This window comes from Canis lupus, chromosome 5, assembly GCF_003254725.2.
Source record: "Canis lupus dingo isolate Sandy chromosome 5, ASM325472v2, whole genome shotgun sequence".
In the NCBI taxonomy this organism is placed as follows: Eukaryota; Metazoa; Chordata; class Mammalia; order Carnivora; family Canidae; genus Canis; species Canis lupus.
In genome coordinates, this window is record NC_064247.1 from 784,166 (window position 1) to 811,450 (window position 27,285).

Sequence of the window (27,285 nt, forward strand, 5' to 3'; positions counted from 1 at the left end):
AACAAACCTTTCCTGAGACTAACTAGCCCGGCCGCATTATCCACAGGCAGAAGCAACACAGACGTCCGCTGACGAAGGAGTGGATGGACAACATGCGGTACAACCATACAGGGACTATTGAGTCTTAAAAAGGAAAAAAGTTCTGACACCTGCTACAACACGGATGAACCCTGAAGACATGCTAAGGGAAAGAAGCCTGTCATAACGGACAGATACGGTACAATTCTACTTCTGTGGGTTCCCCAGAATGGACAGTTGCACGGCGACAGAAAGCAGAACGGTAGCTGCCAGGGGTTATGGAGAAGGGCGACAGGAGGGTATACAATCCTCCTAGAGTTTCAGTTTGGGAAAACGAAAAAGTCCAGGAAATGGAAGGTGGTAATCTTCGCAAAACAATGGGAATGTATGTAATGCAAGTCAACTGTACACTCAGAACTGGTAAGGATAGTATATTTTATTTTACATGTATTTTGTCACCATAAAAAAAAAAACAAAATAATCATGTTATACCTAGAATTTATTTCGGGTACACCACTTCCATATTTAAGGATGCTTCTGAGCCCTGTTCCTGGCATGACCTTCCCTACAACCCCCACGTCCACCTCCACCGCCCAGTCTACGACAACCTGCTGAGTCATCTCAGTAATCCCATCTTCCTTGCAAAACTCCAGGCTAATCATTTCCTGGCTTCTTACTTCTTTCATAATTAGGGCTCCCAAGGTTTAAGGAATAAAAATACAAGATAGCCAGTTGTACTTGAATTCACAATGAATAGACGTTTACCTAAATTATGGGTATTTTCAACGTAGGCATGTCTCACGCAACATTTAGGACATATTTATACTAAAAAAAAATTCCTTGTTTATCTGAAATTCAAATTTAACCGAGTACCCCGTGTTTTATTTGCACACCCTACTACATCAAGTAGTTCCTTTGATCTACAGGTGCTGTGAACATTCCAAACCACTGGCTCAAGAACAGTGTTTACTGATGTACTAGCGTTTTTTATTAAGGTACTAACGTCTCAGCACGACTCTTCTTTTTACATAAGACATTGGGTTAATCCCATTCCTGCCTTTGTATTGCTTTCAAATGTGACGTGCAATGGTATTTTCTCCCCAAAACTGATTTTCACCACCCATGTTTTGAACACGGGGTGCCCCGCACAGCACCTTTGTGGTAGGCAACAGAAAGCTGTACCTTGGAAAGTCCTCAGCTGTAATTGTAGGACCACGGATCGCCCGCCATCCTACGGGTAAGGGCACACCTGTGTACACTCCTCTCCACGCAGGACCCAACCAGTGTGTACACACTTAGGACACCGGCTGCTGGGCTTCTCTGTCGCTCAACTCCATGTCCATGTCCGGGCGCCAACTGCCCGGAGCGCCTCGGCCCACAGATCGCGGCCCTGGGGAGCGGGTTCCCCTGGGACCATCGCCTCCCAGTACGGCAGAAGACGAGAGAGGGCGCTCCCTGCTTTTACCTGGAGTGGCACCACCCGGGCCATCAGGTGATCAAAATAAAGGTCCACTGCTTCGGTGAAGCCCTTGTAAGTCGTTCTCAGCCTCATGCCAGAGTCTTGGAGTAACCAGCTTGAATAAAAGGGGGGGGAATTAGTGGCGGGGTGTGTGGGTGGGCCCTGGGCAGGATGATGGGGGGAGAAAGGAAGCAGCTGCAGGGCTGGAGCGGGCCCTCCCCACCTGCCCCGCCGCGGGCCCGGTTCTGGCTCTGGGCCAGCGCTGAAGCATTTACTTCCCGATCTCGCTACAAAGGGCTGAAGCCAGCGGGGTAAGGAAAATCCCAGAAACGCAGCCTGACAAGGAGGGGAGGCCGGGAGGCTAATCCCTCTTCTCAGCGCTCCCACCCGCTCTCCAGGGTCACCCTGGGGCTCGGGAGCCTCAGCCGCTCTGGTGGAGCTGGGGGCCGGAGGGGGGGGAACGGCCTGCCACGGCTTGGCCTTTGCCTTTGCAGCCACTCCCGCCACAGCCGGGCTCAGGAAGCTTCCTTCTCACTGGAGACCCTGAGAAAACCCTTCTGTTTCCTTACAGAGGGTGTGACGCCCCTCGTCCTCCGCGGGCAGCCCTGAACACGCCCGGAGATTACCAGTTTGTTAGGTAAAAAGGTAGGAGGAGACCGCAGCTTCTGGACTCAGCCCCCTCCCTCCCCGTGGCCTGCAGGGCTCCAGCCTCCGAGCCCCCCATGTGGGGCTCCTGGGGGTGCGCCCAGGAGGAGGGCTGAGCGCTGCAGTTCTCGCTGCTTCTGAGCTAACCCTTCAATCCCGTCCTCCTCCTGGCAGCTGCCGCTGAGCCTGAGGACATCGCTGACACACAGGTTTCTAATCCCCAGGTGCAGGGGAGGGCACTCGGCTGGGTGGGCACTGCTTTGTCAAGGGCACAGACACAGAGGAGTGATCCCAGGGAGCAAGGAGACGGAGACAGAGCTTCGTGAGATCCCCAGGGAAGCGCTGGGCCACACTGGATACCAGAGGGAAAGGGGGGGGGGGCATTCCCCAGGAGACCACAGGGCAAACAGGCCCAGCCTTCTTCCTGGTCAGGGGCCAGCGGCCATCTGGGGCACCGGGAGGATGGCAAGGACCAACCTACTAACCACAAAGTTTTTCCGTGGAAAATTAGGGCCAGTAAGGATGAGGACAAGCAGCGACATGCTAGGAGGGGATTACTATCCAGATTTCCTACTCTAGCCCCGCAGCATCCCACAGATCTTAGTGGAGACCACACACCCTAACGTGACTCATTACAGCCTGAGATCTGAAGATAAAGCAGCAAGCAAAAGCACTAATTTGTGTCTCCTATAGTTTATCAAAATAAAGCGACATCATTTGAAAAGGCCTCCCCTGGGCACCACTTATTCTGAAAAGGAGTCTCAGCACACAGCGAAAAATAGAGCTCGGGAGCAAAAGCCAACCTACGTTTGTGGCTGCCGTTTTGCACAAGCACCCAGGGCAGCTCAAGCTCACCTTGGCAAGCCCCCGAGGTCGATCTCGCTGCAGATGTAGGGGCCTGGACGCAGGATCACCCACAGCCCCATCTCCGCAGCCAGCAGCACGAAGGCCCTGGGGAGGTCAGTGTCAGCAGCTCTCAGGACGTCAGGGGGGTGCAGCACAAGGTGGTGAGGCCGCCCAGCCCCTCTCCCCCCTCTCTCCCTCCCTCCACAGGCCCTGGGAGCTGGGTTCCCACCCTCTCCTAGCCCACGACCTTCTGCAAGCCCCACCGGGGGGCATGAGGCCCAAGGCCATCAGACAGGGGGCAGGGGGCCCTACAGTGAACCTCACTCCCACGGCCCGGCTACCCTAGAGGGCCAAGCCCTGTGCCAGCCCAGGTGGCTGGACCGCACTGCAGAGTGGAGCCGACCCTGGGGATTGGGCCCCTCTGGGCTGTGGTGAAGAGGCCTGGGCTCAGGATGCAGACCCCGACCCCGCAAGCAACAGGTTCACAGCTGCCTACACCTGGTCCTGAGAACGAGGATGCTGAGCCCAGCCTCTCTCTGCTCCTCCAAGCAGAACCACGACGATGGCCCCGTGGTCGTCATCAACCCCAAGGAGCCACTGCTCTGCCTCTCCACCCCGGGCAAGGCCGAGAAGCAGCAAGAGCACTTACTCCATGTCCAGGTTCCCGGAGAAGTCGAATTTGCCTCTTTCTGGCTCGTGCAGGTTCCATGGCACGTAACTGTAATGATGGCAAGACAGGAGTGAGCTTTCCGTGGACTCCCCTCCTGTCCTAGGTGAGCTTCTGTATTCCTACAACCCATCGTGACGGGTGCAGATGCACCTCTGAGGTCTGCTGTCCCAGTGGCGTCAGGCCTGGAACCGAGACCTAAGTGCAGAGATCTAGGGACCTTAGAGAGGCCGGGGCCAGTCCCGGGGGGCTAATCCCTCGCCTCCTCCGGAGAAGGGAGAGCAGGCCAGGGAGATTCGGCTGGAGCCTATGACGTGACCACGGCCACCTTGAGCGTGCACCCCCCATCTCTCCCACTCTTCCTTCATCACAGAAAAGAAAAAGGAACTTCCTAGGAGGAAAAGTTAAAAGATAAGAGGAAGCTTCAGTCGTCAGTCAGTCCCATAGGTTCCAAAGAATTCTCTCTTTATCTCATCTTTGGAAAATAAAGAAGTTCTGCAGGGGGCCCAAGTCCAGGGAGAGGTTTGGGGTGACTGTGACAGTAACAGGCGCCCCCTGGCCGGCCCTGGCCCCACCTGCCACGTGCACAGGTAAAGGGAAAGAGGCGCCCACCCTTGAGAGGAGACGGACGACCTCGCTTCTACAAGGCAACGCTCAGTGGGCAACGCTCCCGCGGCCTCAGGGGTCCTGCCCTGGGAATGAGGGCACCCCCAGGGCCGCAACGACCTGCGCAGACCCGCACGTCCTCTTCGGTCCCCCTTCTGGAACATCACACACGGGTCTCAACTGCGCTGCGGCGGCCCCACCCGATCCCGTGACTCTCTTCAGAGACCATCTGCAGAGCTACATCATGAACCACTCAAGAAAATCTACACCCTTGATCTGTGATCACCACATTTTGCCTGGAAATAGCTTTCCCAAGGAAGCTTTTTGAAAAAGGATCACATTCGTTTGCTGGATACATTGGGGGGTGGAATGTCGGTTTAAAAGAAATTGAAAATCAGGGCGTCTGAGTGGCTCAGTGGTTGAGCATCTGCCTTCAGCCCAGGGCATGACCCCGGGGTCCCGGGATCGAGTCCCACGTCGGGCTCCCTGTGTGGAGCCTGCTTCTCCCTCTGCCTGTGCCTCTGCCTCCCTCTCTCTGTGTCTCTCATGAATAAATAAATAAAATCTTTAAAAAATAATAAAAATCAGCCACATCTTCCTGTCGTACACCCTGCTCACCTTCACTGGGCTCCCCCGTGGGCTCTTTCTGTTCCTCTGGAGCCTCCCAGCCAGCCCAACCCCTCACCCGTAAGAACGGGGGCACCAGGCCGGGCAGGAGGCTGTGGAGCCCCGCAGACCCGGGCAGGGGGCCCGGCTCCTCCTCACGGAGCTCGGCCCAAAGATTCCCTTTGGGGCCGCTCGGGTTCGGAACCAGGCCACGCTCCCCCGCCCCGACCCGAGGTCTGGGCTGCCCGGGGGAAGCCGGGGACATGCCGCACACGCCAGAGGCAGCTGGGGGTGGGCCCGACTCACGTGGTGAGGGTGTTCAGGCCACAGGCCTTCAGCTTCAGCAAGCGGTCCCTCCAGTATTCCCGGGGCACCCGGAAGTAGTGCATGGAGCCCCCCAAGATCCAGAAGGTGGAGTCCTCCAGCGTGAAGCGCGGGCCGTTGGCCTGCAGCCCCGACTGCCGGTTTCTCAGCCACACGGGGACCAGACGATACCAGTCCAACCTGCAGGGGGACAGGGAGGGAGAAGCTGTCTCTGTCCTGGCGGGGGGGGGGGGGGGGGGGGGGGGCTTCCTCCGTAGGCAAGGCTCCCTCCCTGGGAGGAGCGAGCCAAGACCACAGGTGGATAGGAGAGGAGCACATGGGGAGGGGGTTCAGGGTAGCCAGGGAGTCTGGGGGATCCAGGGAGTTTGTGGGGGCTGGGGGATCCAGGGGGGCTGGGGGATCCAGGAGGGCATGGAGATCCAGGGGGCCTAGGGGTGCTGGGGGATCCAGGGGGGCCGCCTGCCTGCTCAGGGCACCAGCACCCGGCCATGCGGAGCCGCCTGGAGGGGCAGCGGCCGTGGAGCTGCGGAGCCCCGCAGGGAGGCCTGTGGCCGGCGGCGTCCAGGCACAGCCCGTGTCCCTCGTGTCAGCGTCTGAAGCCCCAGCAGAGCCACAGTCGGCACCCGAGCCCCAGCCGGAGGGTGCTGGCAAGCGGCAGGCGCCCCTCCAACTGCCCCCAGACTAGCATGCCCTCCCTGCCTTGTCCCATCTCCCGGCCGTGGAAGGAGCCCGGCAGGAGTGGGGGGACAAAGGGGGGCTGGACACGGGGACCCGACCCAGGGGCCAGCCTGGCCACGACGGCGGGGCGAGGCGGGTCCACGGCGCATGTCCCACCAAGAACCACCGCGTCACCCGGGGGGGTCGGGGCCATGGCCAGAGGATGGTCCTCCTGCAGCTCTCGGGGCGGGGAAGGAAGGAAGCAGGTAGAGGGAACGGGGGCTCGGGCTCGGGGCGCCCGCCGGTGGACGCGCAGCCTGACACGCGGGCGTCTACCCGGGCATCTCCTCTTTCGCCTCCTCTCTCTGGTCACATGTTTTCAGTGGAGTCCATAAGGTAACATTAGGAAAGAAACTTCGAGAAGGGGAGGAGGAGGATCCCTGGCTCAGAGAGAGCGGGGCGCCCTGCTGGAGGCCAGAACCGAGGGCCACCACGCGAGGACGGGCCCCCCCCGGGCAGTCCGGGCACCAGGCTGCGCACCAGGCTGGGCGCCGCACAGGAGCCCCCGACGGGGTCAGCGCTTCCCCGCTCAGCTCGGCTGCACCGCCCGAGGGGCCGCGGGGTGGGCATCCTGCTCTGCACGGCCCGCCAGGGTGTGGGTCCCCCGGGAGCGCGCAGGTGCCGCGCAGGGCCGGGGGCCACAAGCTCGGGTGAGGCTGCGGCCTGGGCTTCCCCGCGGGAGGGGCGCCCGAGACCACACAGGCGCCACGTACGCCGCGGCCCGGGAGGCTGTGCCCACGGCCACGGCGGGCAAGGAGAACCGCCTCCTCCGGCCTCTCAGCCGCCAGGACCCGAGCTCCCGCGGGGCCGCCTGGGCACACGTGGAGACCCCACCACCGCTCCCCTTCCCTGAAGGCAAAGCTGCACGTTCCAGGTTCCGAGAGGTCCCGGAGGGCAGTTCCTCTGGGGGCGCCCGACTGGCTCGGTGGGGTCGGCCCGGCTCAGGTCCCGAGTTCAAGCCCCATGTTGGGCTCCACACTGAGCTTGGCACCAGGGCTTAAGCCGACTCCTTCCAGAGCCCCCCGCATGGGGAGGACGTGGAGACGAGCCCCGGCCCTGCTCCTGGGTAGCCCTGCACCTCAGGCCGGCGACACGAGCTCTGGGGGCATGAGCGTCGTCCTCCGTAAAACGGGGTGTGTGCCATACAAGGCTCTGCCTCCCTCTGCATCAGCTTGCTTCTGCAGGCTCTGCGTTGGGGACGATCACCTCGCAGGGCTCTCCTAGGGTCCTTCACATGGAAGTTCCCCGCCCTTCTATTTTTTTTGAAAGTTTTATTTATTTATTCATGAGAGGCACAGACAGAGAGGCCGAGCCACAGGCCAAGGTAGAAGCAGGCTCCGTGCAGGGAACCCAACGCGGGACTCGATCCCAGGACCCCGGGGTCACGACCTGAGCTGAAGGCAGGTGCTCACCCGCTGAGCCCCGGGAGCCCCTCGTTACCTTTAAGGACGGTGAACACAGGACTCGGCCCTCAGCCCAGCAGGCCGCACTCCGCTCACTGGCCAGACCCCCACCTCAGAACCATCTTCGAGTCGCCAAGCTCTAGTCCCTGCCTTTCGTTCAGGGGTCTCCCAGATGCCGTGGGGGCCCCTGCTCAGGGCACGGGTGGAGGTGGGCTGGAAGCTCCACCCTATGGCCTGCGCTCGCACTCGCCCGACCTGCCCGCGCCCCACCAGCCACCTCCAGGTGCGGTGCACCTGCCGAGCATGGTCACCTGGGTTTGCTACAGACACTCATGCTCAGGCCTCAAGTGAGACCCGAATTAGAATCCACATCCCAACCAGACCCCAAGGTAAAGTCTGAGAAGCACTCATCCGCATCTCGTCCTCGGACATCTGTATGTCACCTCTTCCCGGGGACGCCCAGGGGGCTCAGCAGTTGGACGCCTGCCTCCAGCTCATGGCATGATCCTGGGACCCGGGATCGAGTCCCGCACCCGGCTCTTGCGGAGAGCCTGCTTCTCCCTCTGCCTGTGTCTCTGCCTCTGAGTGTCTCTCATGAATAAATAAATGAAAAATAAATAAATCTTCATAGTCTCATCCCAGATAAAGCGTCTATCTGCTTCTGTCTTCACGTGCTGTCATTTTCTAGATTTTTTTAAAACAAAATATCTCATCTCGGTGCTTACGAAGAGGCATGAAACTAACCCTGCAAACCACAAAAGCTAGCTCGTATCAAATTCCAAGTTTGGGAGAAATCAGCGGTTTCCTCTCTGAAAATGTGCTGGTACGTTACTAAATGAGTTTTTTTTTTTTTTTTTCTAAATGAGTTTTTAATCCATTAATGAAAAGGATGAATTCACTGAGAAAATGAGGATAAATGTGGGATTTCTCCAAGGAATTCACTGCAAGAAAATGAAAGGCGGTACACGGTGCAGCTTCATAAACAAGAAAGCACCATACAAATGGTTATTAATACTGATAACAGTCATTAGCACTAGAGATCACATATTAATAACCACCCCCATGCTTCCTGAGTAATTAACTCAGTAATAACAAAATAAATAAAGTGGAAACTATGTGGTTCTATCAGGTCAGAGACACTTTCCTTCCAAATTAGGCCTGTTTCCAAGGAGCTAACCAAGGCCTCAGGAAACCCTGGTTTCTGCTGCTCCTCCCAGGGAGCAAGTAATTCATGCTGAAACCTCGTAGAAAGCATTTATTAGAAAGCTAGATTTATTCATTCATTGTTTAGATTGTAGAAAGCTTCTTCTTAGGTAATCTCTGTGCCCAACGTGAGGCTCAACCTCAAAACCTCGAGACCAAGAGTCACACGCTCCACCGAACGAGCCAGCCAGGTGCCCCTTGTCGAAAGCAATTTTTTTTTTTTTTTTTTTTTTTTTTTTTGACGAGACCAGGGCATCTGCCTTCCTCTAGCTGGAGCACGTACTACTTTTTCCTGGAAATTCTGTTGCCTTTGTATCTTTGCTTCATTGTAGGATAAGTAAGTTCTCAGTCTAAGAACCAACTGAGGAGCAGGCCTCGGCCACCAGGCTGACCCATGCTCAGGTTTGCTCTGCTCAGAGCCATCTCCGTGCACGGTCTACAGCGAGGTTTCCAGATGGAGGCACATGGGTCAGGATGTGTGACAGGCCCTTGCACCATATAACAAGACCTCTACATCCCGGTGCCACCGTCCCTTTTGGCAGGTGACAGCAGGTTGTGCAAGCTACAGACCCAACAGGTTAGAGGGGAAGTAACAGGCGGTGGACGTGGGGCCCCAGTTCCCTGCTGGGGAACTTCCACAGGGAAGATGGAGGAGGATGGAGGAGGATGGAGGAGGATGAGAGGAAAGCGTCCTCCTTATATGTCATCACTGTAGTGGACTGTGAGGACAAAGGACACAGGGCAGGCTCCACACAGGCTGGTGGCACCGGACATGGTCAACAGTGCTGGGTCAATGTGTTTGAGTGGGAAAGCCAGATGGGCTGGTGACAAGCCTACACCTCCCTCATGTGGGCCCCTGAATCGCGTCCCAGCCCCCGGAGAGGGCCTTCCAGGCGGGCAGGACAAGAGCCACATCCAGTCACCAACTTGAACAATCTCCTTAGATCCAGGGCGCTCGTCAAGGCAGGGCTGAAATGGCTCTGGCCGTGCCAGAAGGATCCCAGGGTCACCTGTACGTCCTGCAAATGGTGATCACTAATGGGGCCGTGGCAGGACTGGGAGGCTTCCCGTAGGGTCACAGTCACCAGCTGGAGGCATGCTGGCCCCCATCAGTGACCAGGCAATTTTAGGCTGGCCAAGGGTGTGCACAGGCTCAGTACACGGAGGAGGAGTGTGCAGAAATCGTCCTTTGGTTCACAGCCTCAGTCCTCGCTGACCCCGAGGACTGGCCGCTCTGGCCCTACACATAATGGAAACTTAAGATATGTCAACTGACAAATCCAACCTCCAAGTGCACTGGGATCCACGGGGCCGCCCCCAGCACAGGTTCACTGCATCGGAGTCCAGTGCATCGTATTAAAGGTACCGACCAAGATGACAGTCGCCTCCTTGTTCATGCACGTGGTCACGCCAGAGACCATCATGTAGACGGCAGTTCTGTTCAACTGCCCTGAGGACGTCATCACACGTACAAATCTCCTCGCTGGGATCTACAGTACACATCTCTGGTCATCACCCCAGAGCCTGATGCGATTACAGGCTCCCACGAGGCCCACTTCCTTGGGCATCCCATTCCCTTCAACTGCCCGCTTGCGGAAATTTCGGCCTCTGCAGTCTCCGGGCTGTATGCTCCCCCTCAGCAGCGGAGCTTGAGAGTGTAAGAAAGGAGCTGCCCACCCTCCGGCCCAGGCCAGTGCCCTTAATGCCTCTAATCCAGAATAATGGCTCCTGGATCAATCCTGGAACCCCAAGAACTTCAGCCCCAGTGAAACAAACTGTCCTTGTAGCTGATGTAGCTTCCTGGATGCGATCCCTGGACCCGGCCCAACACTTTAGGCTCCTGCTTTGCTGGAACAGCAGTTAGTATTTCCAAAGGGCTCAAGCCTTCCATTCCGAAGGCCAGTACACTCATTTTGCAGGGATGTGAGGTCATTTTGCAGCACTTTGCAGGTCAGTGGCACTACTGCAACCTTAGTGCCTCCGTCCTTGCCTCTGAAAAGGCTTCTTGGTAAGCCAGGAACTTGCCCGGCACCCAGGCTCCAGCAAGTCAGGCCAAGTGGCTGCTTATAGGGTCCAGGGACTTGCTGCTGGTTCGGAGGGCGACATCTTCTAAATACTGCCGAAGTTTATATGTGAATAAATGCGGATTAGACCAAAACCTTGAGACCCATTGGTGAAGCAACAAAACTGCTCCGTAGTAATCAACCACATATTAACAATAAAATGTATTTTGATGTTATGGGACAGAAATTCTCCATTTGGGGGAAAATTTCCATTGTGACATCATAAATAGAAAAAGTCTTTTCTCAAAATAGAGGTGAAAATTCCATTAGAAAAATGCAAGACCTCTACTGACATACGTGCTTAGAGATGCTCTAAGATCTAAGATCTCTAAGATGCGTGTGGAATCAGAATAAAATGATTTCATGAAACAAGGGGAAATGTAAATATGAATGATCAATATTTTTTGAAATCCACCACATAAGGGACGCCTGGGTGGCTCAGCGGTTGAGCATCTGCCTTCAGCTCAGGGCATGACCCCTGGGTCCCGGGATCGAGTCCTGCATCAGGTTCCCCGCATGGAGCCTGCTTCTCCCCCTGCCTGTGTCTCTATCTCTCTGTGTCTCTCATGAATAAATAAAATCTTTTTTAAAAATCCAGCACGAGACTTATCTACATAGATATAGGAGATGGACTAGCTCTTAAAGATACAACCTATACACACGCAGATTAAACAACTTCCCCCTCCATCTATGGAGCTCAGAACCTCCCTCACATCGATCCAACAGACATAGAATGTGCTATTTACTTATTTTAACTTATTTTTTACTTATTTTAATTGTCCATCAGGATTTAAAACGAGTATCTCATATGGTGAGCAATTCTAGGTACAGAAATACACCCAGCAGATCTTCACTGCAACCTGGGGTGGGGGGGGGTTAGTCTTGGGCTTTATGTTAACTCCAGTGTAGTTGACATACACTGCAAGTCTGCAGGAGCTAAAAGACTGCAAACAATTGATGTCTGTCAACAGGGACCCGTTTGAATAAATCCTATCCCTAATGGCACCTGGGGTAACGCACAGAGCGGTCTTCCTGTCCATGCCCAGAGTAGCCTTGCAAGAAACATCATCATTATCACCTCTACTAGGGTGCAGAGGGGCTCCTAGGGGTTCTTTATTTTCCTCTCTGTATTATTTGAATACTTCATCCTTTACGTAGATTACCGACCCACAAGGCAAGCTTTGCAGGAAGACACAGCACGTTCTTGAAAGGAACAATGCCACCATCCGTCTGTCCTGCTGGAGTATGAAAGCCGTGAGCATCATCAACTAGGAGTCTCCGCCCGCAGACCCCAGTCAAGAGTTACCTGCTTCATTACCATTAGCGTCCAAAAATAGTCCTGCCCTTTTATCCCAGAAGTCTCACACAATGGGAACTCTTTCTCAACACGGCCTTTGATATCCAGAGCAATAGGTTTACGCAAGAAATAAAATTGAGTGGTGAGGAAGCAGCAATTACCCCTAAACCAGAAGAACTGAGCTGGATCATGGGGGAGGAACAGGGGAGAAGGGGGCCAGCCTTCAGAGTCTTTTTCAGGTGCTAAATGTTCTGAAAAGACCGCTCTAAATTCCAGCATTTCCTGAAACTTCATTAGAAGACCGTTCAAGGCGATATAATGGAACTCTGAGTCATTTCATCAAAGATGAAGTGTTTTTATTTCACGTGCTACTTCCTTGACCCAAGGTACAGAGAACTCTTTGGCCAACCGTCCCATACAACTGCTGCCAAGGCTGCGTAGCTTTTCCCTGAATCTCCTAGTACCCCACTTTAATCACAGATACACCACTGGTGACCATGCTCTTACTTTAAGATACTCTGGTCCCCTTTCAGTTGGCTGGTTAAGGCCCACCATCTTCCCTGCACAGGGCGACTCAGACATCCTACCCACGCTCTCTGACTCAGCCATGTCCAGGGAGCCACATTTCCCCACTTGTGTCTGAGAAATGACTACCTGCTGAAAGAGACACTTCCTAGGTGCTGAAGACTCGCTACTAGAAGATCAAAGGAACAGTGTTCAAAGATTTAAAGATTCCAGGAAATATGACTCAGGCCTCAAGCAGGGTAGAGTCCTGCAACAGGCAAAGCTCATAAAAATCATTAAAAAGTCATTAAAAAATGACCTCACAGAGGCCCAGGAAGAAAGGCACCATTTGCCCACACATCCTTGAAAGACAGGACTGGCCATGATCTGGATTAAAGAAGGTGACCAGGTCATGTTGCTAAGTGATTCACCTTCTCTAAAGAGAAGAAAATAATAAATAAATAAATAAATAAATAAATAAATAAATAAATAAATAAATAAAAGATTTAATAGGCTCTCCTCTCCTCTCCTCCAGGAAGAGTATAGGGCCTGGAATCCAGATAATGCCAGGGCAGGAGCCCTGAGTGAGGCAGAGCTGGGCAAACAGGTGAACTTACCTTTCCGGAGGCATGATGCAGAGCGCCTACCTGGTCACTTTCTGCTCTCCTGACTTTTGCCAGCTAAAATACCAGGTTTGAACGATGCCAGGTTAATTAATTATTGCTCAGTGATGCATTGATGGTAAGGAAAAGAGTCATGAGTGGGAACCATGTCCTGATCGTATCAAGCAGGCACTCCGGCGTCTACGGAGTGCGAGGAGGAAAGACCAGGAAGGGCAACTAACTCTTCACACTGATATGCTTCAAAGATCTCCACCTAACACGGAGTGAAAGAGGCCAAATCAAAGCAGAGTATTTACCTTAGGATTACGTTTCTGTAGAGCTCTAAAAAATGCAGACACACCGCAGCAGAGCCGGGTGTACAGGAGTGGGGGAGCAGGGAAGGGCACGGGAGGCACGCACAGGGCACAGGCGAGTTCCAGGCGCCTGCGGGCATCTCCACCCCCGACCGTAGGGGGATTTCCACAGGTGGATACACACGCACCAAAACCAAAGCCTATCCAGCCGTACCAGCTACACAAGTACAACTTGGGCATGACAGTTATCCGACAACAGAGATTAACTTCAGAGCAGTGTCCAAGCTCCAAAATACAGAAGGTTGAAATCATCCTCAAAAAGTCATCCTGGTCCTATTTCTTGGATGTGACATAAGCAGCTACGACTGAGCATGAACCAGCCCAAGGTAAACCTCATGGGAAAAAACAAAAGCTGGGGCCCAGCGCCACCTGCCCATCACCAGATCCCTGCCTTCTGAGGGACAGGGAAAGGACTGATCCCCACGGCTCCGCTCCACAGAGCTGCCACTGAGCAGCCAGGTCCCGTGGGGCCTACATGCCACGGCCACAGCCCGGCAGCCCTGGGAGGGCCCCACCTCTGCTCGGTTAGTGACCTAGGCCAAGCTCGAGCAAGGCCAGCAGAGGAAGCCGCAAAGTGCTCTCGTCTGCCATCCGGAGAGCATCCTCGGTGTCCAGGCCAAGCAGGAGGAGGACCTGGGCAACACCACGAGGCTGCTACAACTAACGACGCCCAAGACACAGATTTTTGAAGGACCCTAAGAGATGGCCCTGAATTGGGCTCAGAGCTTCTGCAGCCTCTGTCTTCCCGGCTGAGAAGTGGGGGTCAGCAGGGAGAACTTTCCAGTCGTTTCCTCAGGCTTGAGCCACAGCGACTCCCAGGCACGCACGCCACAAGCCCCACTGACTCCTGCCGCGGCCACTTGCCCCAGGCAGGGCCACCGGCAACTGCCCCTGGCAGCTCAGGCTCCTTCTCAGCCAGTCAGCTACTTGACACTTCATCCTCCTTCCTGCTCGACACCAACACACACCCAGCCTCCTGCCCACCCCTCTCCCTGTGGACGATTAGGGTGCACAGCCGCCCGGCTCCAGGCCTCAGAGCGGCCCCCTGTGCCTCCGCGTGGACTGCCATTTCCTCGACCTCCAACAATGAGCAAACCACAAGCCACCTGCACACCTGTGGCCTTTCTCTCTGGGGCGTGGGCTCCTTGGTTCCTGCTGCATGACGGAGACTCCTGTTCCCTCTGCTTTGAGTAATCCTCTGGGCTTTGCATCAGCCTTGCGTCAAGAGGAAGCCTGAGCAACCTACAAGAGCCAGGACCAGTCTTCACGGAAAAATGGGTTAGAGATCACTGACAAGGTGGAAAAAGGGCGTAGAAACCACTGGAAACAAACTGCCCCTTCAGTTTTCTAGACCCCTGAGTGAGAAGAGCACCATCTCTTTCTCTCAAATGATTATAACATCTCACCCACTCCAAAGCCAGAACAGGTAAAGCAAAGACACGTAAGTCTTACAAAGGTGGAAACAGAGAAATTCCTGAATTTGTCCCGTGGCAGCAAAAAACACTTAGGTATTCATTCCTCCCAATCCCCTAGAGAAAATTCAGAGAAACTAATGAAGGAAGCTGGAAAAAGCAAAAAATAAGGCTGAAAAGGGGGGTTACCTTCAGCTTCCTCAACACTAACTTTCAGGGCCAAAGCATTTGATACCCCTGGTCGGCTTCCCCAGCAACACGGGAGGTTTTGAATATGGAAAGTGCCAGCCATCAACCGGAAAGACCTGGTCAGAACCGTAGAACCCTATAAATAGACACAGTCCCCCAAGTCCTGGGCTGGGGCACCGCGGCTGCGGGTCAAGCCCTTCTACCGCCAGACACAGCCACTTTGTAAAGGGGGGAGGGCAGGGCTGAGCCGATGGCCCACCGACCTGGGAAGGTGGAGACCAGACGCATCAGTCCTACAGTGGGGCTAGAAGTCCCCGTTGGAGAGGCTGAGGTTCTCCGAGGGCCCGCGGGGCAGCGTCCTCAGGACTGCGCCGCAGGTGGGAGCGTCCAGGAGCCGCCGTGGGGGGGGGGGGGCCGGCACGGACCGACCGCAGGTGCGCGTCCAGGAGCCGCGGGGGTTGGTGGCACCGACCACCCGCAGGTGCGCGTCCAGGAGCGCTGGCTTCTGGCGAACGGAGCAGCCCCCGGCAGACGTGCTAGGAGATGCGGGGGCCCGGGGGCAGCAGAAGCAGGCTCCCGAGGAGGACGAGGGGTGCAGCAGGGACCGGGCGCAGCGAGGCGACCTGAAGCCGTGCTGGCCGCCCAGGGAGCTGGGAGCGCCCGCGGAGGAAGCAGAGCGGGGACCACGAGCACCGAGAAGGGGCCCGACGCCCGGGGACTGAGCGCAAGCGCCCGGTGTCGCCCGGGGGGGGGCCCGGGGTGCCGGGGCTGCCTCCGCCGGGGGGACCTCCGGGCGCGCGGGGCGGGGGCGGGGGCGGGGGCGGCTCACCTGCGGAGCACCAGCAAGCCCAGGAGCAGCAGCAGCAGGACCCCGAGCGTGCGGCCGGGCTTCCGCGCCAGGGTCCACTTGCCCATCGCTGGCGGCGCGCACACCCCGCGGCCGCCTCTGGAGCCTGCGCTCGGCCGCGCGGGAGGCTCGGGCGGGGGCGGGGCCGCGCCCTGGTCGCCAGGGAGACCGCCCGCGTCCCGCCGGCCCGCAGGCGCTCATTGGCCGAGGCGCCTGGCCCCGCCCCCGCGTGGGCCCTGAGGGGCGGGGCCTGTCGGGGCGGGGCCTGTCGGGGGCGGGGCCTGCCCCAGGGGCGGGGCTGTACAGGTGGCCTCCCCGGGCAGGTGTGGGCTCGCCCAGGGGTCCCGGCCTCCCCGCCCGTCCACCTCCGCGGCCCCGGCCCTGCACGGTGTGCACAGGTGCGAACACACCGGGCACGCGAGGCCCCGTCCTTACACACCGGAGAGCACACCCCGCACCGCGCTACACCAGCAAGCCCCGCTAAGGGCGCCGGCGAAGTCAGCACTGTCGTTTTACAACAATTCAGATTCTGAAGAGGGATGTATGGTGAAAAGTCCGCACATTGTGGAATCTCCTCTAGACGCATTTTCCGCCTTGCGTGGTGCACGTGGGGATAGCCCGCGGGGTGGTGAGTGCAGAGGAAGGCGCCCCAAAATATCTGTTGTCTTTCGTTTCCAGGAGTCCTAGTCCAGTCCTGACTCCCAGTGATGTAGGAAGGAGTTAGGGGCAGAGGGCGCTAGGCAGGGAAAGGCCCAGAGTCAGGCTTCCAGGAATCTGGCCTCCCATTAACCCCAAGGGCACCGAAAGGCCCGAGTCAGGCTCCCACCCCTCCCAAGGAAACAGAGATAAAACAGTAAAAATAAAAAATAAACCCGGCTCCGCAGCTCCATAGTGTTAGGGAGTCTCCCCCTTAAATGGCTACTAAGTGATCACAGAAACCCAGGTGCAGAGAGTGTTATGGAGGAGCCCTTACCCAGAGAGGAACACCTTGTTTGTGCTCAGGATATTCACAAAGAAATATCTTGTTTGTTACAAATCCTCCATGTTTGTTCTAAATATTGACATGATATTCACAAATCCACCCTGATATTGATACAAAATTTACCAAGTTCCCTGGTCAGTTTCCCATAAAAGACAGCCCCCCCCAGTGGCCACCCTGTGGGGACCCCTCTCACTCTTGAGAGCTTTCTCCGAATCTCTGCTTGATAAATTTCTATCCGTTTGCTCACCGTCCTCCCTGAGATTCATTCTTTGACTCCATGAGACAGGAACCAAGCTCTCCTGTTCACTGGCACTTCCAGTTTTTCATCTTAAAAAAAAGTCCAGATAAAACCCTCACATTTGGGGATCCCTGGGTGGCGCAGTGGTTTGGCGCCTGCCTTTGGCCCAGGGCGCGATCCTGGAGACTCGGGATCGAATCCCACATCAGGCTCCCGGTGCATGGAGCCTGCTTCTCCCTCTGCCTGTATCTCTGCCTCTCTCTCTCTCTCTGTGATTATCATAAATAAATGAAAATTAAAAAAAAACCCTCAAATTTATGAAAGGACGAATAAAATCCTTATCCTGGGACATAATTATGTCATAAAGGATATTGCATAATATTTGAGCAAACTTCTGCTTTCTAACAATCACACACCCAAATATGTGATTCATCCCAAGAACAAAATTCAGATTTTCCTGAAAGAAAATCTGAAACAGGGATCCCTGGGTGGCGCAGCAGTTTGGCGCCTGCCTTTGGCCCAGGGCTGGATCCTGGAGACCCGGGATCGAATCCCACGTCGGGCTCCAGGTGCATGGAGCCTGCTTCTCCCTCTGCCTGTGTCTCTGCCTCTCTCTCTCTCTCTCTCTGTGAGACTATCATAAATAAATAATAAAATAAAAATTAAAAAAAGAAAATCTGAAACATTTTCTAGGAAAGTTAACGTTTTTTCAGAGCATCTGAGTTTCTAGAAAATATTCCCTGTTGCATGTTCAAAACCACTTCCCTTCACTTGTACATGGTTTTGAACTTGTAAAGCTGATAGGAACAAAAGGAGATTTTACTTCTCAGAACAAAGACCTGCAGAGTTTGATGTGAAGGATCCTTTTACTACCATGAGGCAAATAATTAGGTAGCAAAAGTTAAACCAAAGAGAGAAAGAACAAACAAGGGGAAGGCTAGCAGGGCAGGCTGGAAACATTCCTGGAGATGTTTAGAGAGAAGTAGCTCCCTCTTAGCACACTCCGCAAAAATCAGTACCTTTTTTCCTTTTTTTTTTTTTAAGATTTATTTATTTATTTATTTATTTATTTATGATAGACATAGAAAGAGACAGAGGCAGAGACAAAAGAGGAGGGGAAGCAGGCTCCATGCCGGAGCCCGACCTGGGACTCGATCCCGCAACTCCAGGATCATGCCCTGGGGCAAAGGCAGGCGCCAAACCTCTGAGCCACCCAGGGATCCCCTTTTTTCCATTTTTTTAGACATAAATTGCTTGATACTTTACTAGAACTATGGTGAACATATTTTGACATAATTGGAATAAAAGCTAGCCCATGAGACATGGAGAAAGTGTCAAATGTGGCTAACCTTTTACCTTTGGAGACCCCCCTGGCCACACCCAACACTCACCCCTCACTCCTCATGGTATTGCTGGGCATTAGCACAATTTATCACATCACGGTATCCTGAGTTAATATGAAGCATCTCCATATTTTTTCAGATACTAGTCAAAACTTGTAAATATGAGCTACTAAACCTCTGAAGTTCTTAGCCCTTCCCTGTATCCCTTGTTTTTTATTTATGAAAGAAAACATAACTCAGCACTTAAAAAAAAATCATTAACCCTTAACCTTCTGGGAAGTGCAGAACTATAGACACAGCTACTCACAATTTAAGAACAATCTTACTCTATTTGACTTTAATGATAGCACAGAGGATGTACAAAGATAGCACTAATCTGGGAGGTGTCTTCCTGAGGAGTCGAGACCCCTTTAGGGCCGCCTGGGTGGCTCAGTGGTTGAGTGTCTTCCTTTGGCTCAGGGGGTGACCCCGGAGTCCTGGGATCAAGACCCACATAGGGCTCCCCGCAGGGAGCCTGCTTCTCCCTCTGCCTGTGTCTCTGCCTCTCTCTGTGTCTCTCATGAATAATAAATAAAACTTTAAAATATATATATGTATATATATATATATGTATACACACACACACAAACACTTTTAAAATAATCCTTTTCAAAATATTTAATGAATTTTTTTTTTTTTTTTTTATTTAATGAATTTAACCCAAAGCAGACAATGAGATACTCAAATATCGGGAACAGAAACTACAGTTAAATAAACTGGCCCAGTGGAAATGTAAAGAAGTTCTGGCAAGGCGCATGGGATGGAAACTAATCCCTGATGCCCAGGAATCAACCTTCACAGGCTCCCTTTCTGGTGTCAGGGTTTTGGTTTAGAAAACATAAAACATGTTTTGTTTTGTTTTTAGTGAAGTCCTGTTGATATCCTCAGCCCGCAACTCTAGGTTAGAGTTCCAACAGACCAAGAGAGCACAGTTCTTTCCTCTAGAGTTCACCTATGCCACATAGTCCGTGAGAAAGAAATGTAGTCCAAGAAGCACTGGGGACAGGGAGTAAAAGCTGCAGTCCTTCAGAATCAGTAGAGTGGAGGCTCTCATGAAAGTTGCCAGAGTCTTGAGCAAAGAAATTAAGAACATTGGGGAACTTCTGGGAATAAATGAGGGCAATTTCAACTGTAGACTATTTTCAAAAAGAAAATAAAAAGTCCCAGGAAGGGATCCCTGGGTGGCGCCTCGGTTTGGAGCCTGTCTTTGGCCCAGGGCGCGATCCTGGAGACCCGGGATCGAATCCCACGTCGGGCTCCCAGTGCATGGAGCCTGCTTCTCCCTCTGCCTGTGTCTCTGCCTCTCTCTCTCTCTCTGTGTGTGTATGACTATCATAAAATAAAATAAAATAAAATAAAATAAAGTCCCAGGAAGGTGATTTTGGCCTTGGAAAAAGACAAAGCAGATTCAAGTTAAGATAAGTAGTCGAGGGGATCCCTCTGTGTGTGTGTGTGTGTGTGTGTGTGTGTGTGTGTGTGTGTGTGACTTTCATTAAAAGAAAAAAAAAAAAGTAGTCGAGGCTTCTCACCCCAAGACATGTGTCAGTGGGACTGGAAGGGACCTGTATGCACTGGGGGGGGGGGGGGGGGAATGCACTGAACCTCATCGTTGGCCTTTGTTGTCCAAAATATCACTCTTGGGGGGATCCCTGGGTGGCTCAGCGGTTTGGCACCTGCCTTTGGCCCAGGGCGCAATCCTGGGGTCCCGGGATCGAGTCCCGCGTCGGGCTCCCAGTGTGGAGCCTGCTTCTCCCTCCTCCTGTGTCTCTGCCTCTCTCTCTCTCTCTGTGTCTATCATAAATAAGTAAATAAATAAATAAATAAATAAATAAATAAATAAATAAATCTTAAAAAAAATATCACTCTTCAGCGTCAGCCTTTGGAAAGCAGAAAAGCCAAAGACTCAATTCAACGTTTCATGCATTAAGTAAGCAACAAATGTGTAATGACTACGTGCTGAACACTGTTTCAGGTCCTCACAGTACATTGGTGCACCAAACAGATAAGGCTCCTGACCTTTGAATTTACCTTCTAGCTGAAGAAGAAAGACAACAAAAATCAACAAATGAATAAGTAAATCGCAGAGTAGGTCCAAAGGTAATACATTGACAGCAAAAAAGAAAGTAGCTAAAGGAAGGAGAGTGTGAGCGCGGGGGCGGGGGCACGCGCCCAGGAGGCTGTATGAGCCGATGTTAACCAAGCGAAGATCTGAAGGAGGGGGGTTAGCCATGCATGCAGGTACCTGGAGGAAGGGCTGTGCAAGCGGAGAGAACCCACAGTGACAGGCCCTCAGGCAGGAGGGTGACAGGGTGTTCTGGGAACTGCAAGGTCTGCGTGGGAATGAAGGGGGGGATGTGGAGGTCGGGAGGTCACAGAAGTTCAAGGGCCTAATGACGAAGGCCTTTCGGAGGACGGCTCTGACTGACTGAGATGGGAGCCACTGCAGGCTTTGGACATCAATTACGCTTTCGAAGACTTCTCTGACTGCCGTGTTGAGACTCATCAGGAGTGGGAAGAGCAGAAGAAAGGAGCCCGGCTTCGAGGCAACAGTCCCAGTGAGAGATGATGCTGGCTCACACAGGAGTGGCAGGAATGGAGGTGGTGAGAAGTGTCGGATTTCTGGAAATAGCTTGAAAGCAGACACTGGAGGATTGTTGTGATCCCAGGATCTTTGTGGGGTAAGAGAAATAAAGAGGATTCAAGAATGACTCCAACACTGTGGGCCTAAGAAACTAGAAGAATTGGAGTTGCCCTTACCAGGATGGAGAGGTATCAGAAGCACAGCCTAGGCCGGTTGAGTTTGAGGTAGAGACCTGCTGGGGAGATACCCTGTAAGCTACTGAATGCACAGCCTGAAGTTCAGGAGAGAGGTCCCGCGTGGAGATGTAACACTAGGCGTTGACCTAGACTTGGCCTTTAAAGGCATGAGCCTGGGGGCGCCTAGGTGGCTCAGCGGTTGAGTGGCTGCTTTTGACTCAGGTTGTGATCCCGGGGTCCTGAGATCAAGTCCCTCATTGGGCTCCCTCCGGGGAGCCTGCTTCTCCCTCTGCCTGTGTGTTTCATGAATAAATAAATAAAATCTTTAAAAATAAATAAATAAAGGCATGAGCCTGGGTGAGAAAGAGGACCAAGGACGAGCCCCGGGGCAGCTGACGCTGAGAAAAGAGGAGAAACCAGCAAAGTTGAACCAGAGGAGCAGCCAGTGAGGCGGGAAGAAAATTCAGAAAAGAGGGCATCGTGAACCCAGGAGAGAGCAGTTAGCAAGGAGGAAGCCGTGATGACCTGCGTTATGTGGGGCGGACAGGTCAAGGCAAGGAAAGGCAGAGAATGAATCAATGGATTCAGTACAGGGAGGGTTCGGCGACTAGGACGGGGCAGCGCGGGTGGAGGGGTTAGGGCTGCAAGAGCTGCCTGGATGAAGAGGAATCCAAGAGGGAAGGGGATCAGCAAGGGGGACAGGAGCTGGGGGTCTTCGCTCTGAGTCGGGGCAGTGCGCTCTTTTCATGTCTATTTTAGATAGAAACTGCCGCCCCCTTGAATGCTGGTAGTGACCACCTACCCTTGAGGAGGTGTGAGGCCAATAGGCGCTGGTTCCCAAACCGAGGGCAGGCTCTCGGCGCCCGCACACCCAGGGCCACTCAAGGCGTCGCCGGCCCCTCTGGGGTGGAATGATCACGTCGGTTGATGGCGACTGCACACAGTGCCACACTGTCGGAAATGAGAACTGGACTCCTCATCTGAATTTGTTATTAATACCTGCATATTCACTTTCAAATGTAGGTACACATTTGAGGTGTGACGTGAAGTGAAACATCAAAATTTCATTGACAGAGCAAAACAATGATTAATGGTTATTATGAAAACTCTTACCATAACGTACAGAAGGAATTATGAAGAACTTTCAAATACTGAAGCACACAGAGAAATACACTGATAGCCAGTTAGAATATTAGGAGAGTACGTCAGCTTTATAAGTTCTAAGGAAGACTGTGATATCTTCTCTGAGCCAATAAATGTAAATAGATGATCTTTAGAAAATAAAGAAGGTAGGGGCTCCTGGGTGGCTCACTCAGTTAAGCACCCAATTCTTGGTTTCAGCTCAGGTTATGATCTCAGGGTCATGAGACTGAACCCTGCACCGTACTCTGCATTCAGCGGGGAGTCTGCTTAGGATCCCGGCACTGAGCGGGGCACTTGATGGGATGAGCACTGGGAGTTATACTGTATGTTGGCAAATTGAATTTAAATAAGAAATTTAAAAAGAATAAAAAAGATTCCCTCCTCTTCCTCTCCCTCTGCCCCTCCCCCACTCATGTACATGCACGTGCACACACTCTCTCTCAAATAAACAAGTAAATCTTCAAGAAAATAAAGAAGGTAGACATTATATATTTACATAGCATAGATTTTGAAATAGAAATAAGATATATTAATATTGTTATATAATAACTTTATCATTTTAGGACTATTTAATGTCTACCATCCGTAACATTAAACGACATAAGCTGAACATTTTTATAAGCTGAATTTAACTGTACTTCTTAATTTCATTGCAGCCATGAGTCTTGGGAAAAAGTCTTCTTTGGGAATTCTTGCCACCCCAAAATTTCATGAGGAGGATAAGCCACAGCATGATATGCAGCCACATCTATCATAAATCATGTTCAATTCAGATAGAACAAAGAATGAACAACGTGTGAAGAAGAGATGAGAGCATTAAACAAAAATGAGGCACATTTGGTTATCACTACCAAACTCCAAAAGGACAGACTTACAATATTTTAAGAAGACAATTTCTTATAGATTTGAATCTATGGAGGCTAAAAAAAAAAAAAGTTTCATCATAATTGCTCTAACTTGCTATTTTCAGACATTTCCAACTGCCTAAGGATTTTTAAAAAGGTGCCCAACTTATGATTCCCAGGTGGGAAGTTCCTTCTACAAGACATGTCACTGAAAACCTTTTCCCCAAATTACATTTTGTTATGCACCAGATAGTGATAGGAAATATCCATATTTTGTATATCAGGTATCTGGACACATAGGAACAAATAGAAATTTTCTTAAAGCTTGACAGCATAATAAATTAATGATGAATTTAGCTGTGCTTCTCTTTTATTGTGTTACCACGATTTCTGAGTCTAACATAACGAACTAAGAAATATTTATAAAATGAAAAATTAGGAAATAAAGGTGCTGTGTATTTGTCATTGGCAAAGGACAAACATAGCTAAAGCCATAAATGACTTAGGAATTAAAAACGTATAGTTTCACTTAGGACCTTCAGCCCCGTACTTAGAAAGTAATTTCAGCATAGTATAAAGTAAGCATTTTTTGACCAAAAACAAATTCCATGACATACAAGATATTTTGAAACTTTCATCCCTTTACTTTAGACAAGATGTTCAGAAAGATTGAATAGCAGCTAAAGTATGTTTTTTTTTTAATTAAGCTTTAGCAAAAGAAAGCCTTAACACCATACTCTACAGAAAGTAATAGCAATACAGGACGCCATACAAACAGTAAATGATTTATTTTCTTCAACCTGCTGAAGAAGGAACACGTTGGTATGCTCAAGAGGTAAAGTTATCCTAACATGACACTTGCTGAGGAATACTAGCACCCTGTGAAAATGAAAGCTGAAATGCTGATGAAATTGCAGAGATTATTTTTGTTATATTAAAGTAGAATTACATTACTCTGCTGCTACATTTTTACACTCAGTATTTAAAAGGATCCCTGTTTAGGGGAATGCAAATCAAAGTCAGAATGAGATAGCATTTAACACCCACTAGGATGACTGTGGTAGTAAAAAAAAAAAAAAAAAGAATAAAGAATAAAAGAAAAGAGGATGCGGACAAATTAGAACCCTCATTCATTGTTGGTGGGATGTGAAGCGGTATAGCCACTTAGGAAAACAACTTGGTGTTGCCTCAAAAAAATTAAACACTGAGTTACCATGTGTTCCAGCAATTCCACTCCTAGGTATATACCCAAGAAGACTGAAAATATACATTCACACATAAACTTGAGTGTGAATGTCCATAGCAGCATTATTCACAATAATCAAAAAGTGGAAAGAATTCAAATATCCACTTATTGATGAGCGGATAAACAAAATGTGGTATCCATATAAAGAATTTAATTCATCCCTAAAAAGGAAAGAAGTACTGATATAGGCCATACATGAGTGAATCTTACAAACATCATGCCAAGTGAGAGGAGCCAGTCACAAAGGGCCACACATTGTATGATTCCATGTGTGTGATTCCATGTGTGTGAAATGTTTAGAATCGGTGAATACGTAGAGATGGAAAGTAGATTAATGTTGAGGGGCACAGGGGAGTGACGGTCTATAGGTACAGGATTTCTTTTCAGAGTGACAAAAATGTTCTGGATGTTGGGGATGGTTACACAATCTGATGAATATACTACACAAAAAAACTACTGAATTGTAAATTTTAAAAGTGTGGATTTTCTCATATATGAACCGTATCTCAATTTCAAAAACTTTTCTCAAATGTAAAGTACTTCTATTTGTCTTTTTCTATATAAAGAACTAGAAATATTTGCTTTACATATTGAGGCTAAATGTTTAGGAACATACAACTCTAGAATGACATCTTTCTCATGAGTTGAATCTTTTATCATTATCAGTAATTCTATCTAGTAAAGCCTATTATCATTCAGTCTACTTGCCTAATATTAATATGGTTACTCCAACTTTTTTATTTTTTTTATTTTTTATTTATTTTTATTTTTTATTTTTTTAGATTTTATTTATTTATTCATGGGAGACAGAGAGAGAGAGAGAGGCAGAGACACAGGCAGAGGGAGAAGCAGGCTCCATGCAGGGAGCCTGATGAGGGACTTGATCCCGGTCTCCAGGATCATGCCCCGGGCAGAAGGCAGGCGCTAAACCACTGAGCCACCCAGGGATCCCTCCAACTTTTTTAATAAGAATTTGCATGGTATGTTCATATTTTTAATTGAGGCATAGTTGACCCATTTTATGTTAGTTTCAGGTGGACAAACACAGTGATTCAAAACTATATACATTATAAAATGCTTACCACAGCAAATGCAGTTATCACCTTACAAAGTTATTACAATATTATTGACTATATTTCCTATGCTGTACTTTTTGTCGCTATGATTTATCTATTGTGTAACTGGAAGTTTGTACCTCTTAATCCCCTTTACCTATCTCACCCCATATTCTTCCCCTCTTCCCCTCTGGCAAACACCACTTTGTTCTCTGTATTTATGAGTCTGTTTCTGTTTGTGCATTTGTTTTTCAGATTCCACATATAGGTGAAATCATATGGTATTCGTCTTTCTTTCTCTGACTTAATTCACTTAGTAAAATAGCCTCTAGATCTATCCACATTGTCATAAATGACAAGATTTCAATCTCTTTATGTCTGAGTCACACTCCATTGTATATACACCACAACTTCTTTACCCATTCCACTGTCCATGGACAGACACTTGGACTGCTTCCATATCTTGGCTATTGTAAGTAATGCTGCAACAAACACAAAGGTTCAGGTTTTTTTTTAATTAGTGTTTTTGTTTTCTTCCGGTAAATACCAAGTAGTGGGATTACTGAATCATATGATATTTCTAGTTTAAATTTTTTTTAAGGAAACCCCATACTGTTTTCCATAGTGGCTGCAAGAAATTTGCCTTCCCACCAACAATGCTTAAAGGGTTCCTTTTCTCCACATCCTCACTGATGCTCTTTATTTCCACTTTTTTTGATACTAGCCATTCTGACTGGTGTAAAGTGATTATCTCATTGTGGTTTTGATTTGCATTTCCCTTGTGAGCAGTGACATTGAGCATCTTTTCATGTGTCTGTTGGCCATCTGTACATCTTTGAAAAAATATCTATTCACAGTCCTCTGCCCATTTTTAAATCAGATCATTTGTTTTTTGATGTTAATTTGCGTGAGTTCTTTATATATTTTGGAAATTAACTCCTTATCAGCTATATCATTTGCAAATAATTTCTCCCACTCAGTAGGCTGCCTTTCCATTTTTTAGTGGTTTCCTCTGTTGTGCAAATGCTATTTTAATTTTTATTTATTTATGATAGTCACAGAGAGAGAGGCAGAGACATAGGCAGAGGGAGAGGCAGGCTCCATGCACTGGGATCCCGACGTGGGACCCGATCCCGGATCTCCAGGATCGCGCCCTGGGCCAAAGGCAGGCGCCAAACCGCTGAGCCACCCAGGGATCCCCTGCAAATGCTATTTTAGTCCCAGTTGTTTATGTTTGCTTTTGTTTCCCTTGCCTCAGGAGGCATATCTAGAAAAATAGCTCTAAGGCTAATTTCCAAGAGTTTACGATCTTTATTTTCTCTTAGGAGTTTTATGATTTCAGGTCTGACATTTAGGTCTTTAATCCATTTTAAGTTTACTTTTGTATGTGGTATAAGAAAGTGGTCCAGTTTCAATTTTTAGCATGTAGTTGTCCAATTTTTCCAACACCGTCATTTATTGAAGAGACTGTCATTTCCTCATTGTATATTCTTGTTACTTTGTTGTAAATTAATTGGCCACATAGGTGTGAGTTTATGTCTGGGCTCTCTAGCTTGTACTATTGATCCATGTGTCTATTTTTGTGTCAGTTCCATACTGGATTACTGTTAGCTTTGTAACGTAGTTGAAATTTTGGATTGTGATATTTCTATCTTTGTTCTTTCCCAAGATTGATTCGGCTAGTTGGTATCTTTTGTGGTTCCATACAAATTTAGGATTCCTTTTTCTACTTCTATGAAAAATGTCATTGGTATTTTGATAGGGATTACACTGGATTTGTAGATTGCTTTGGGTAGTATGGACTTTCCAATTCATGAGCATGGTATATTTTTCCATTTATTTGTGTTGTCTTCAA

The 27,285-nt window shown here is 50.5% G+C and overlaps 1 protein-coding gene and 2 long non-coding RNA genes across 5 annotated transcripts in view; 2 read left to right on the forward strand and 1 right to left on the reverse strand.

The window, feature by feature from the left end:
• The window catches only part of LOC112671024 (beta-galactosidase-1-like protein 2), a 39,528-nt gene extending 23,622 nt beyond the window's left edge, over positions 1–15,906 (reverse strand). The window contains exons 1-5 of one of the 3 annotated variants that reach the window (XM_025464830.3): positions 15,765–15,906; positions 5,154–5,351; positions 3,618–3,686; positions 2,978–3,073; positions 1,484–1,592 (exon numbers count right to left, since the gene is read on the reverse strand). In XM_025464830.3, coding sequence (XP_025320615.1) covers positions 1,484–1,592; positions 2,978–3,073; positions 3,618–3,686; positions 5,154–5,351; positions 15,765–15,850 — 558 coding nt within the window. In that variant the 5' untranslated portion in view covers positions 15,851–15,906. Of the gene's footprint in view, positions 1–1,483; positions 1,593–2,977; positions 3,074–3,617; positions 3,687–5,153; positions 5,352–12,975; positions 13,005–14,448; positions 14,594–15,764 lie in introns of those variants that run through there. The other 2 variants (XM_035715745.2, XM_025464834.3) reach the window with 2 other exon arrangements.
• Positions 1,576–4,836, forward strand: LOC118354662 (uncharacterized). The gene is made up of 3 exons (XR_004815558.2): positions 1,576–1,788; positions 2,049–2,331; positions 2,634–4,836. It is a non-coding gene; the product is annotated as an uncharacterized LOC118354662 (long non-coding RNA).
• A 4,556-nt stretch (positions 15,907–20,462) lies between the features above and the next one.
• On the forward strand, positions 20,463–23,291 carry LOC112671026 (uncharacterized). Its single transcript, XR_003143337.3, has 2 exons — positions 20,463–21,062; positions 22,941–23,291. It is a non-coding gene; the product is annotated as an uncharacterized LOC112671026 (long non-coding RNA).
• Positions 23,292–27,285: the final 3,994 nt, after the last annotated feature.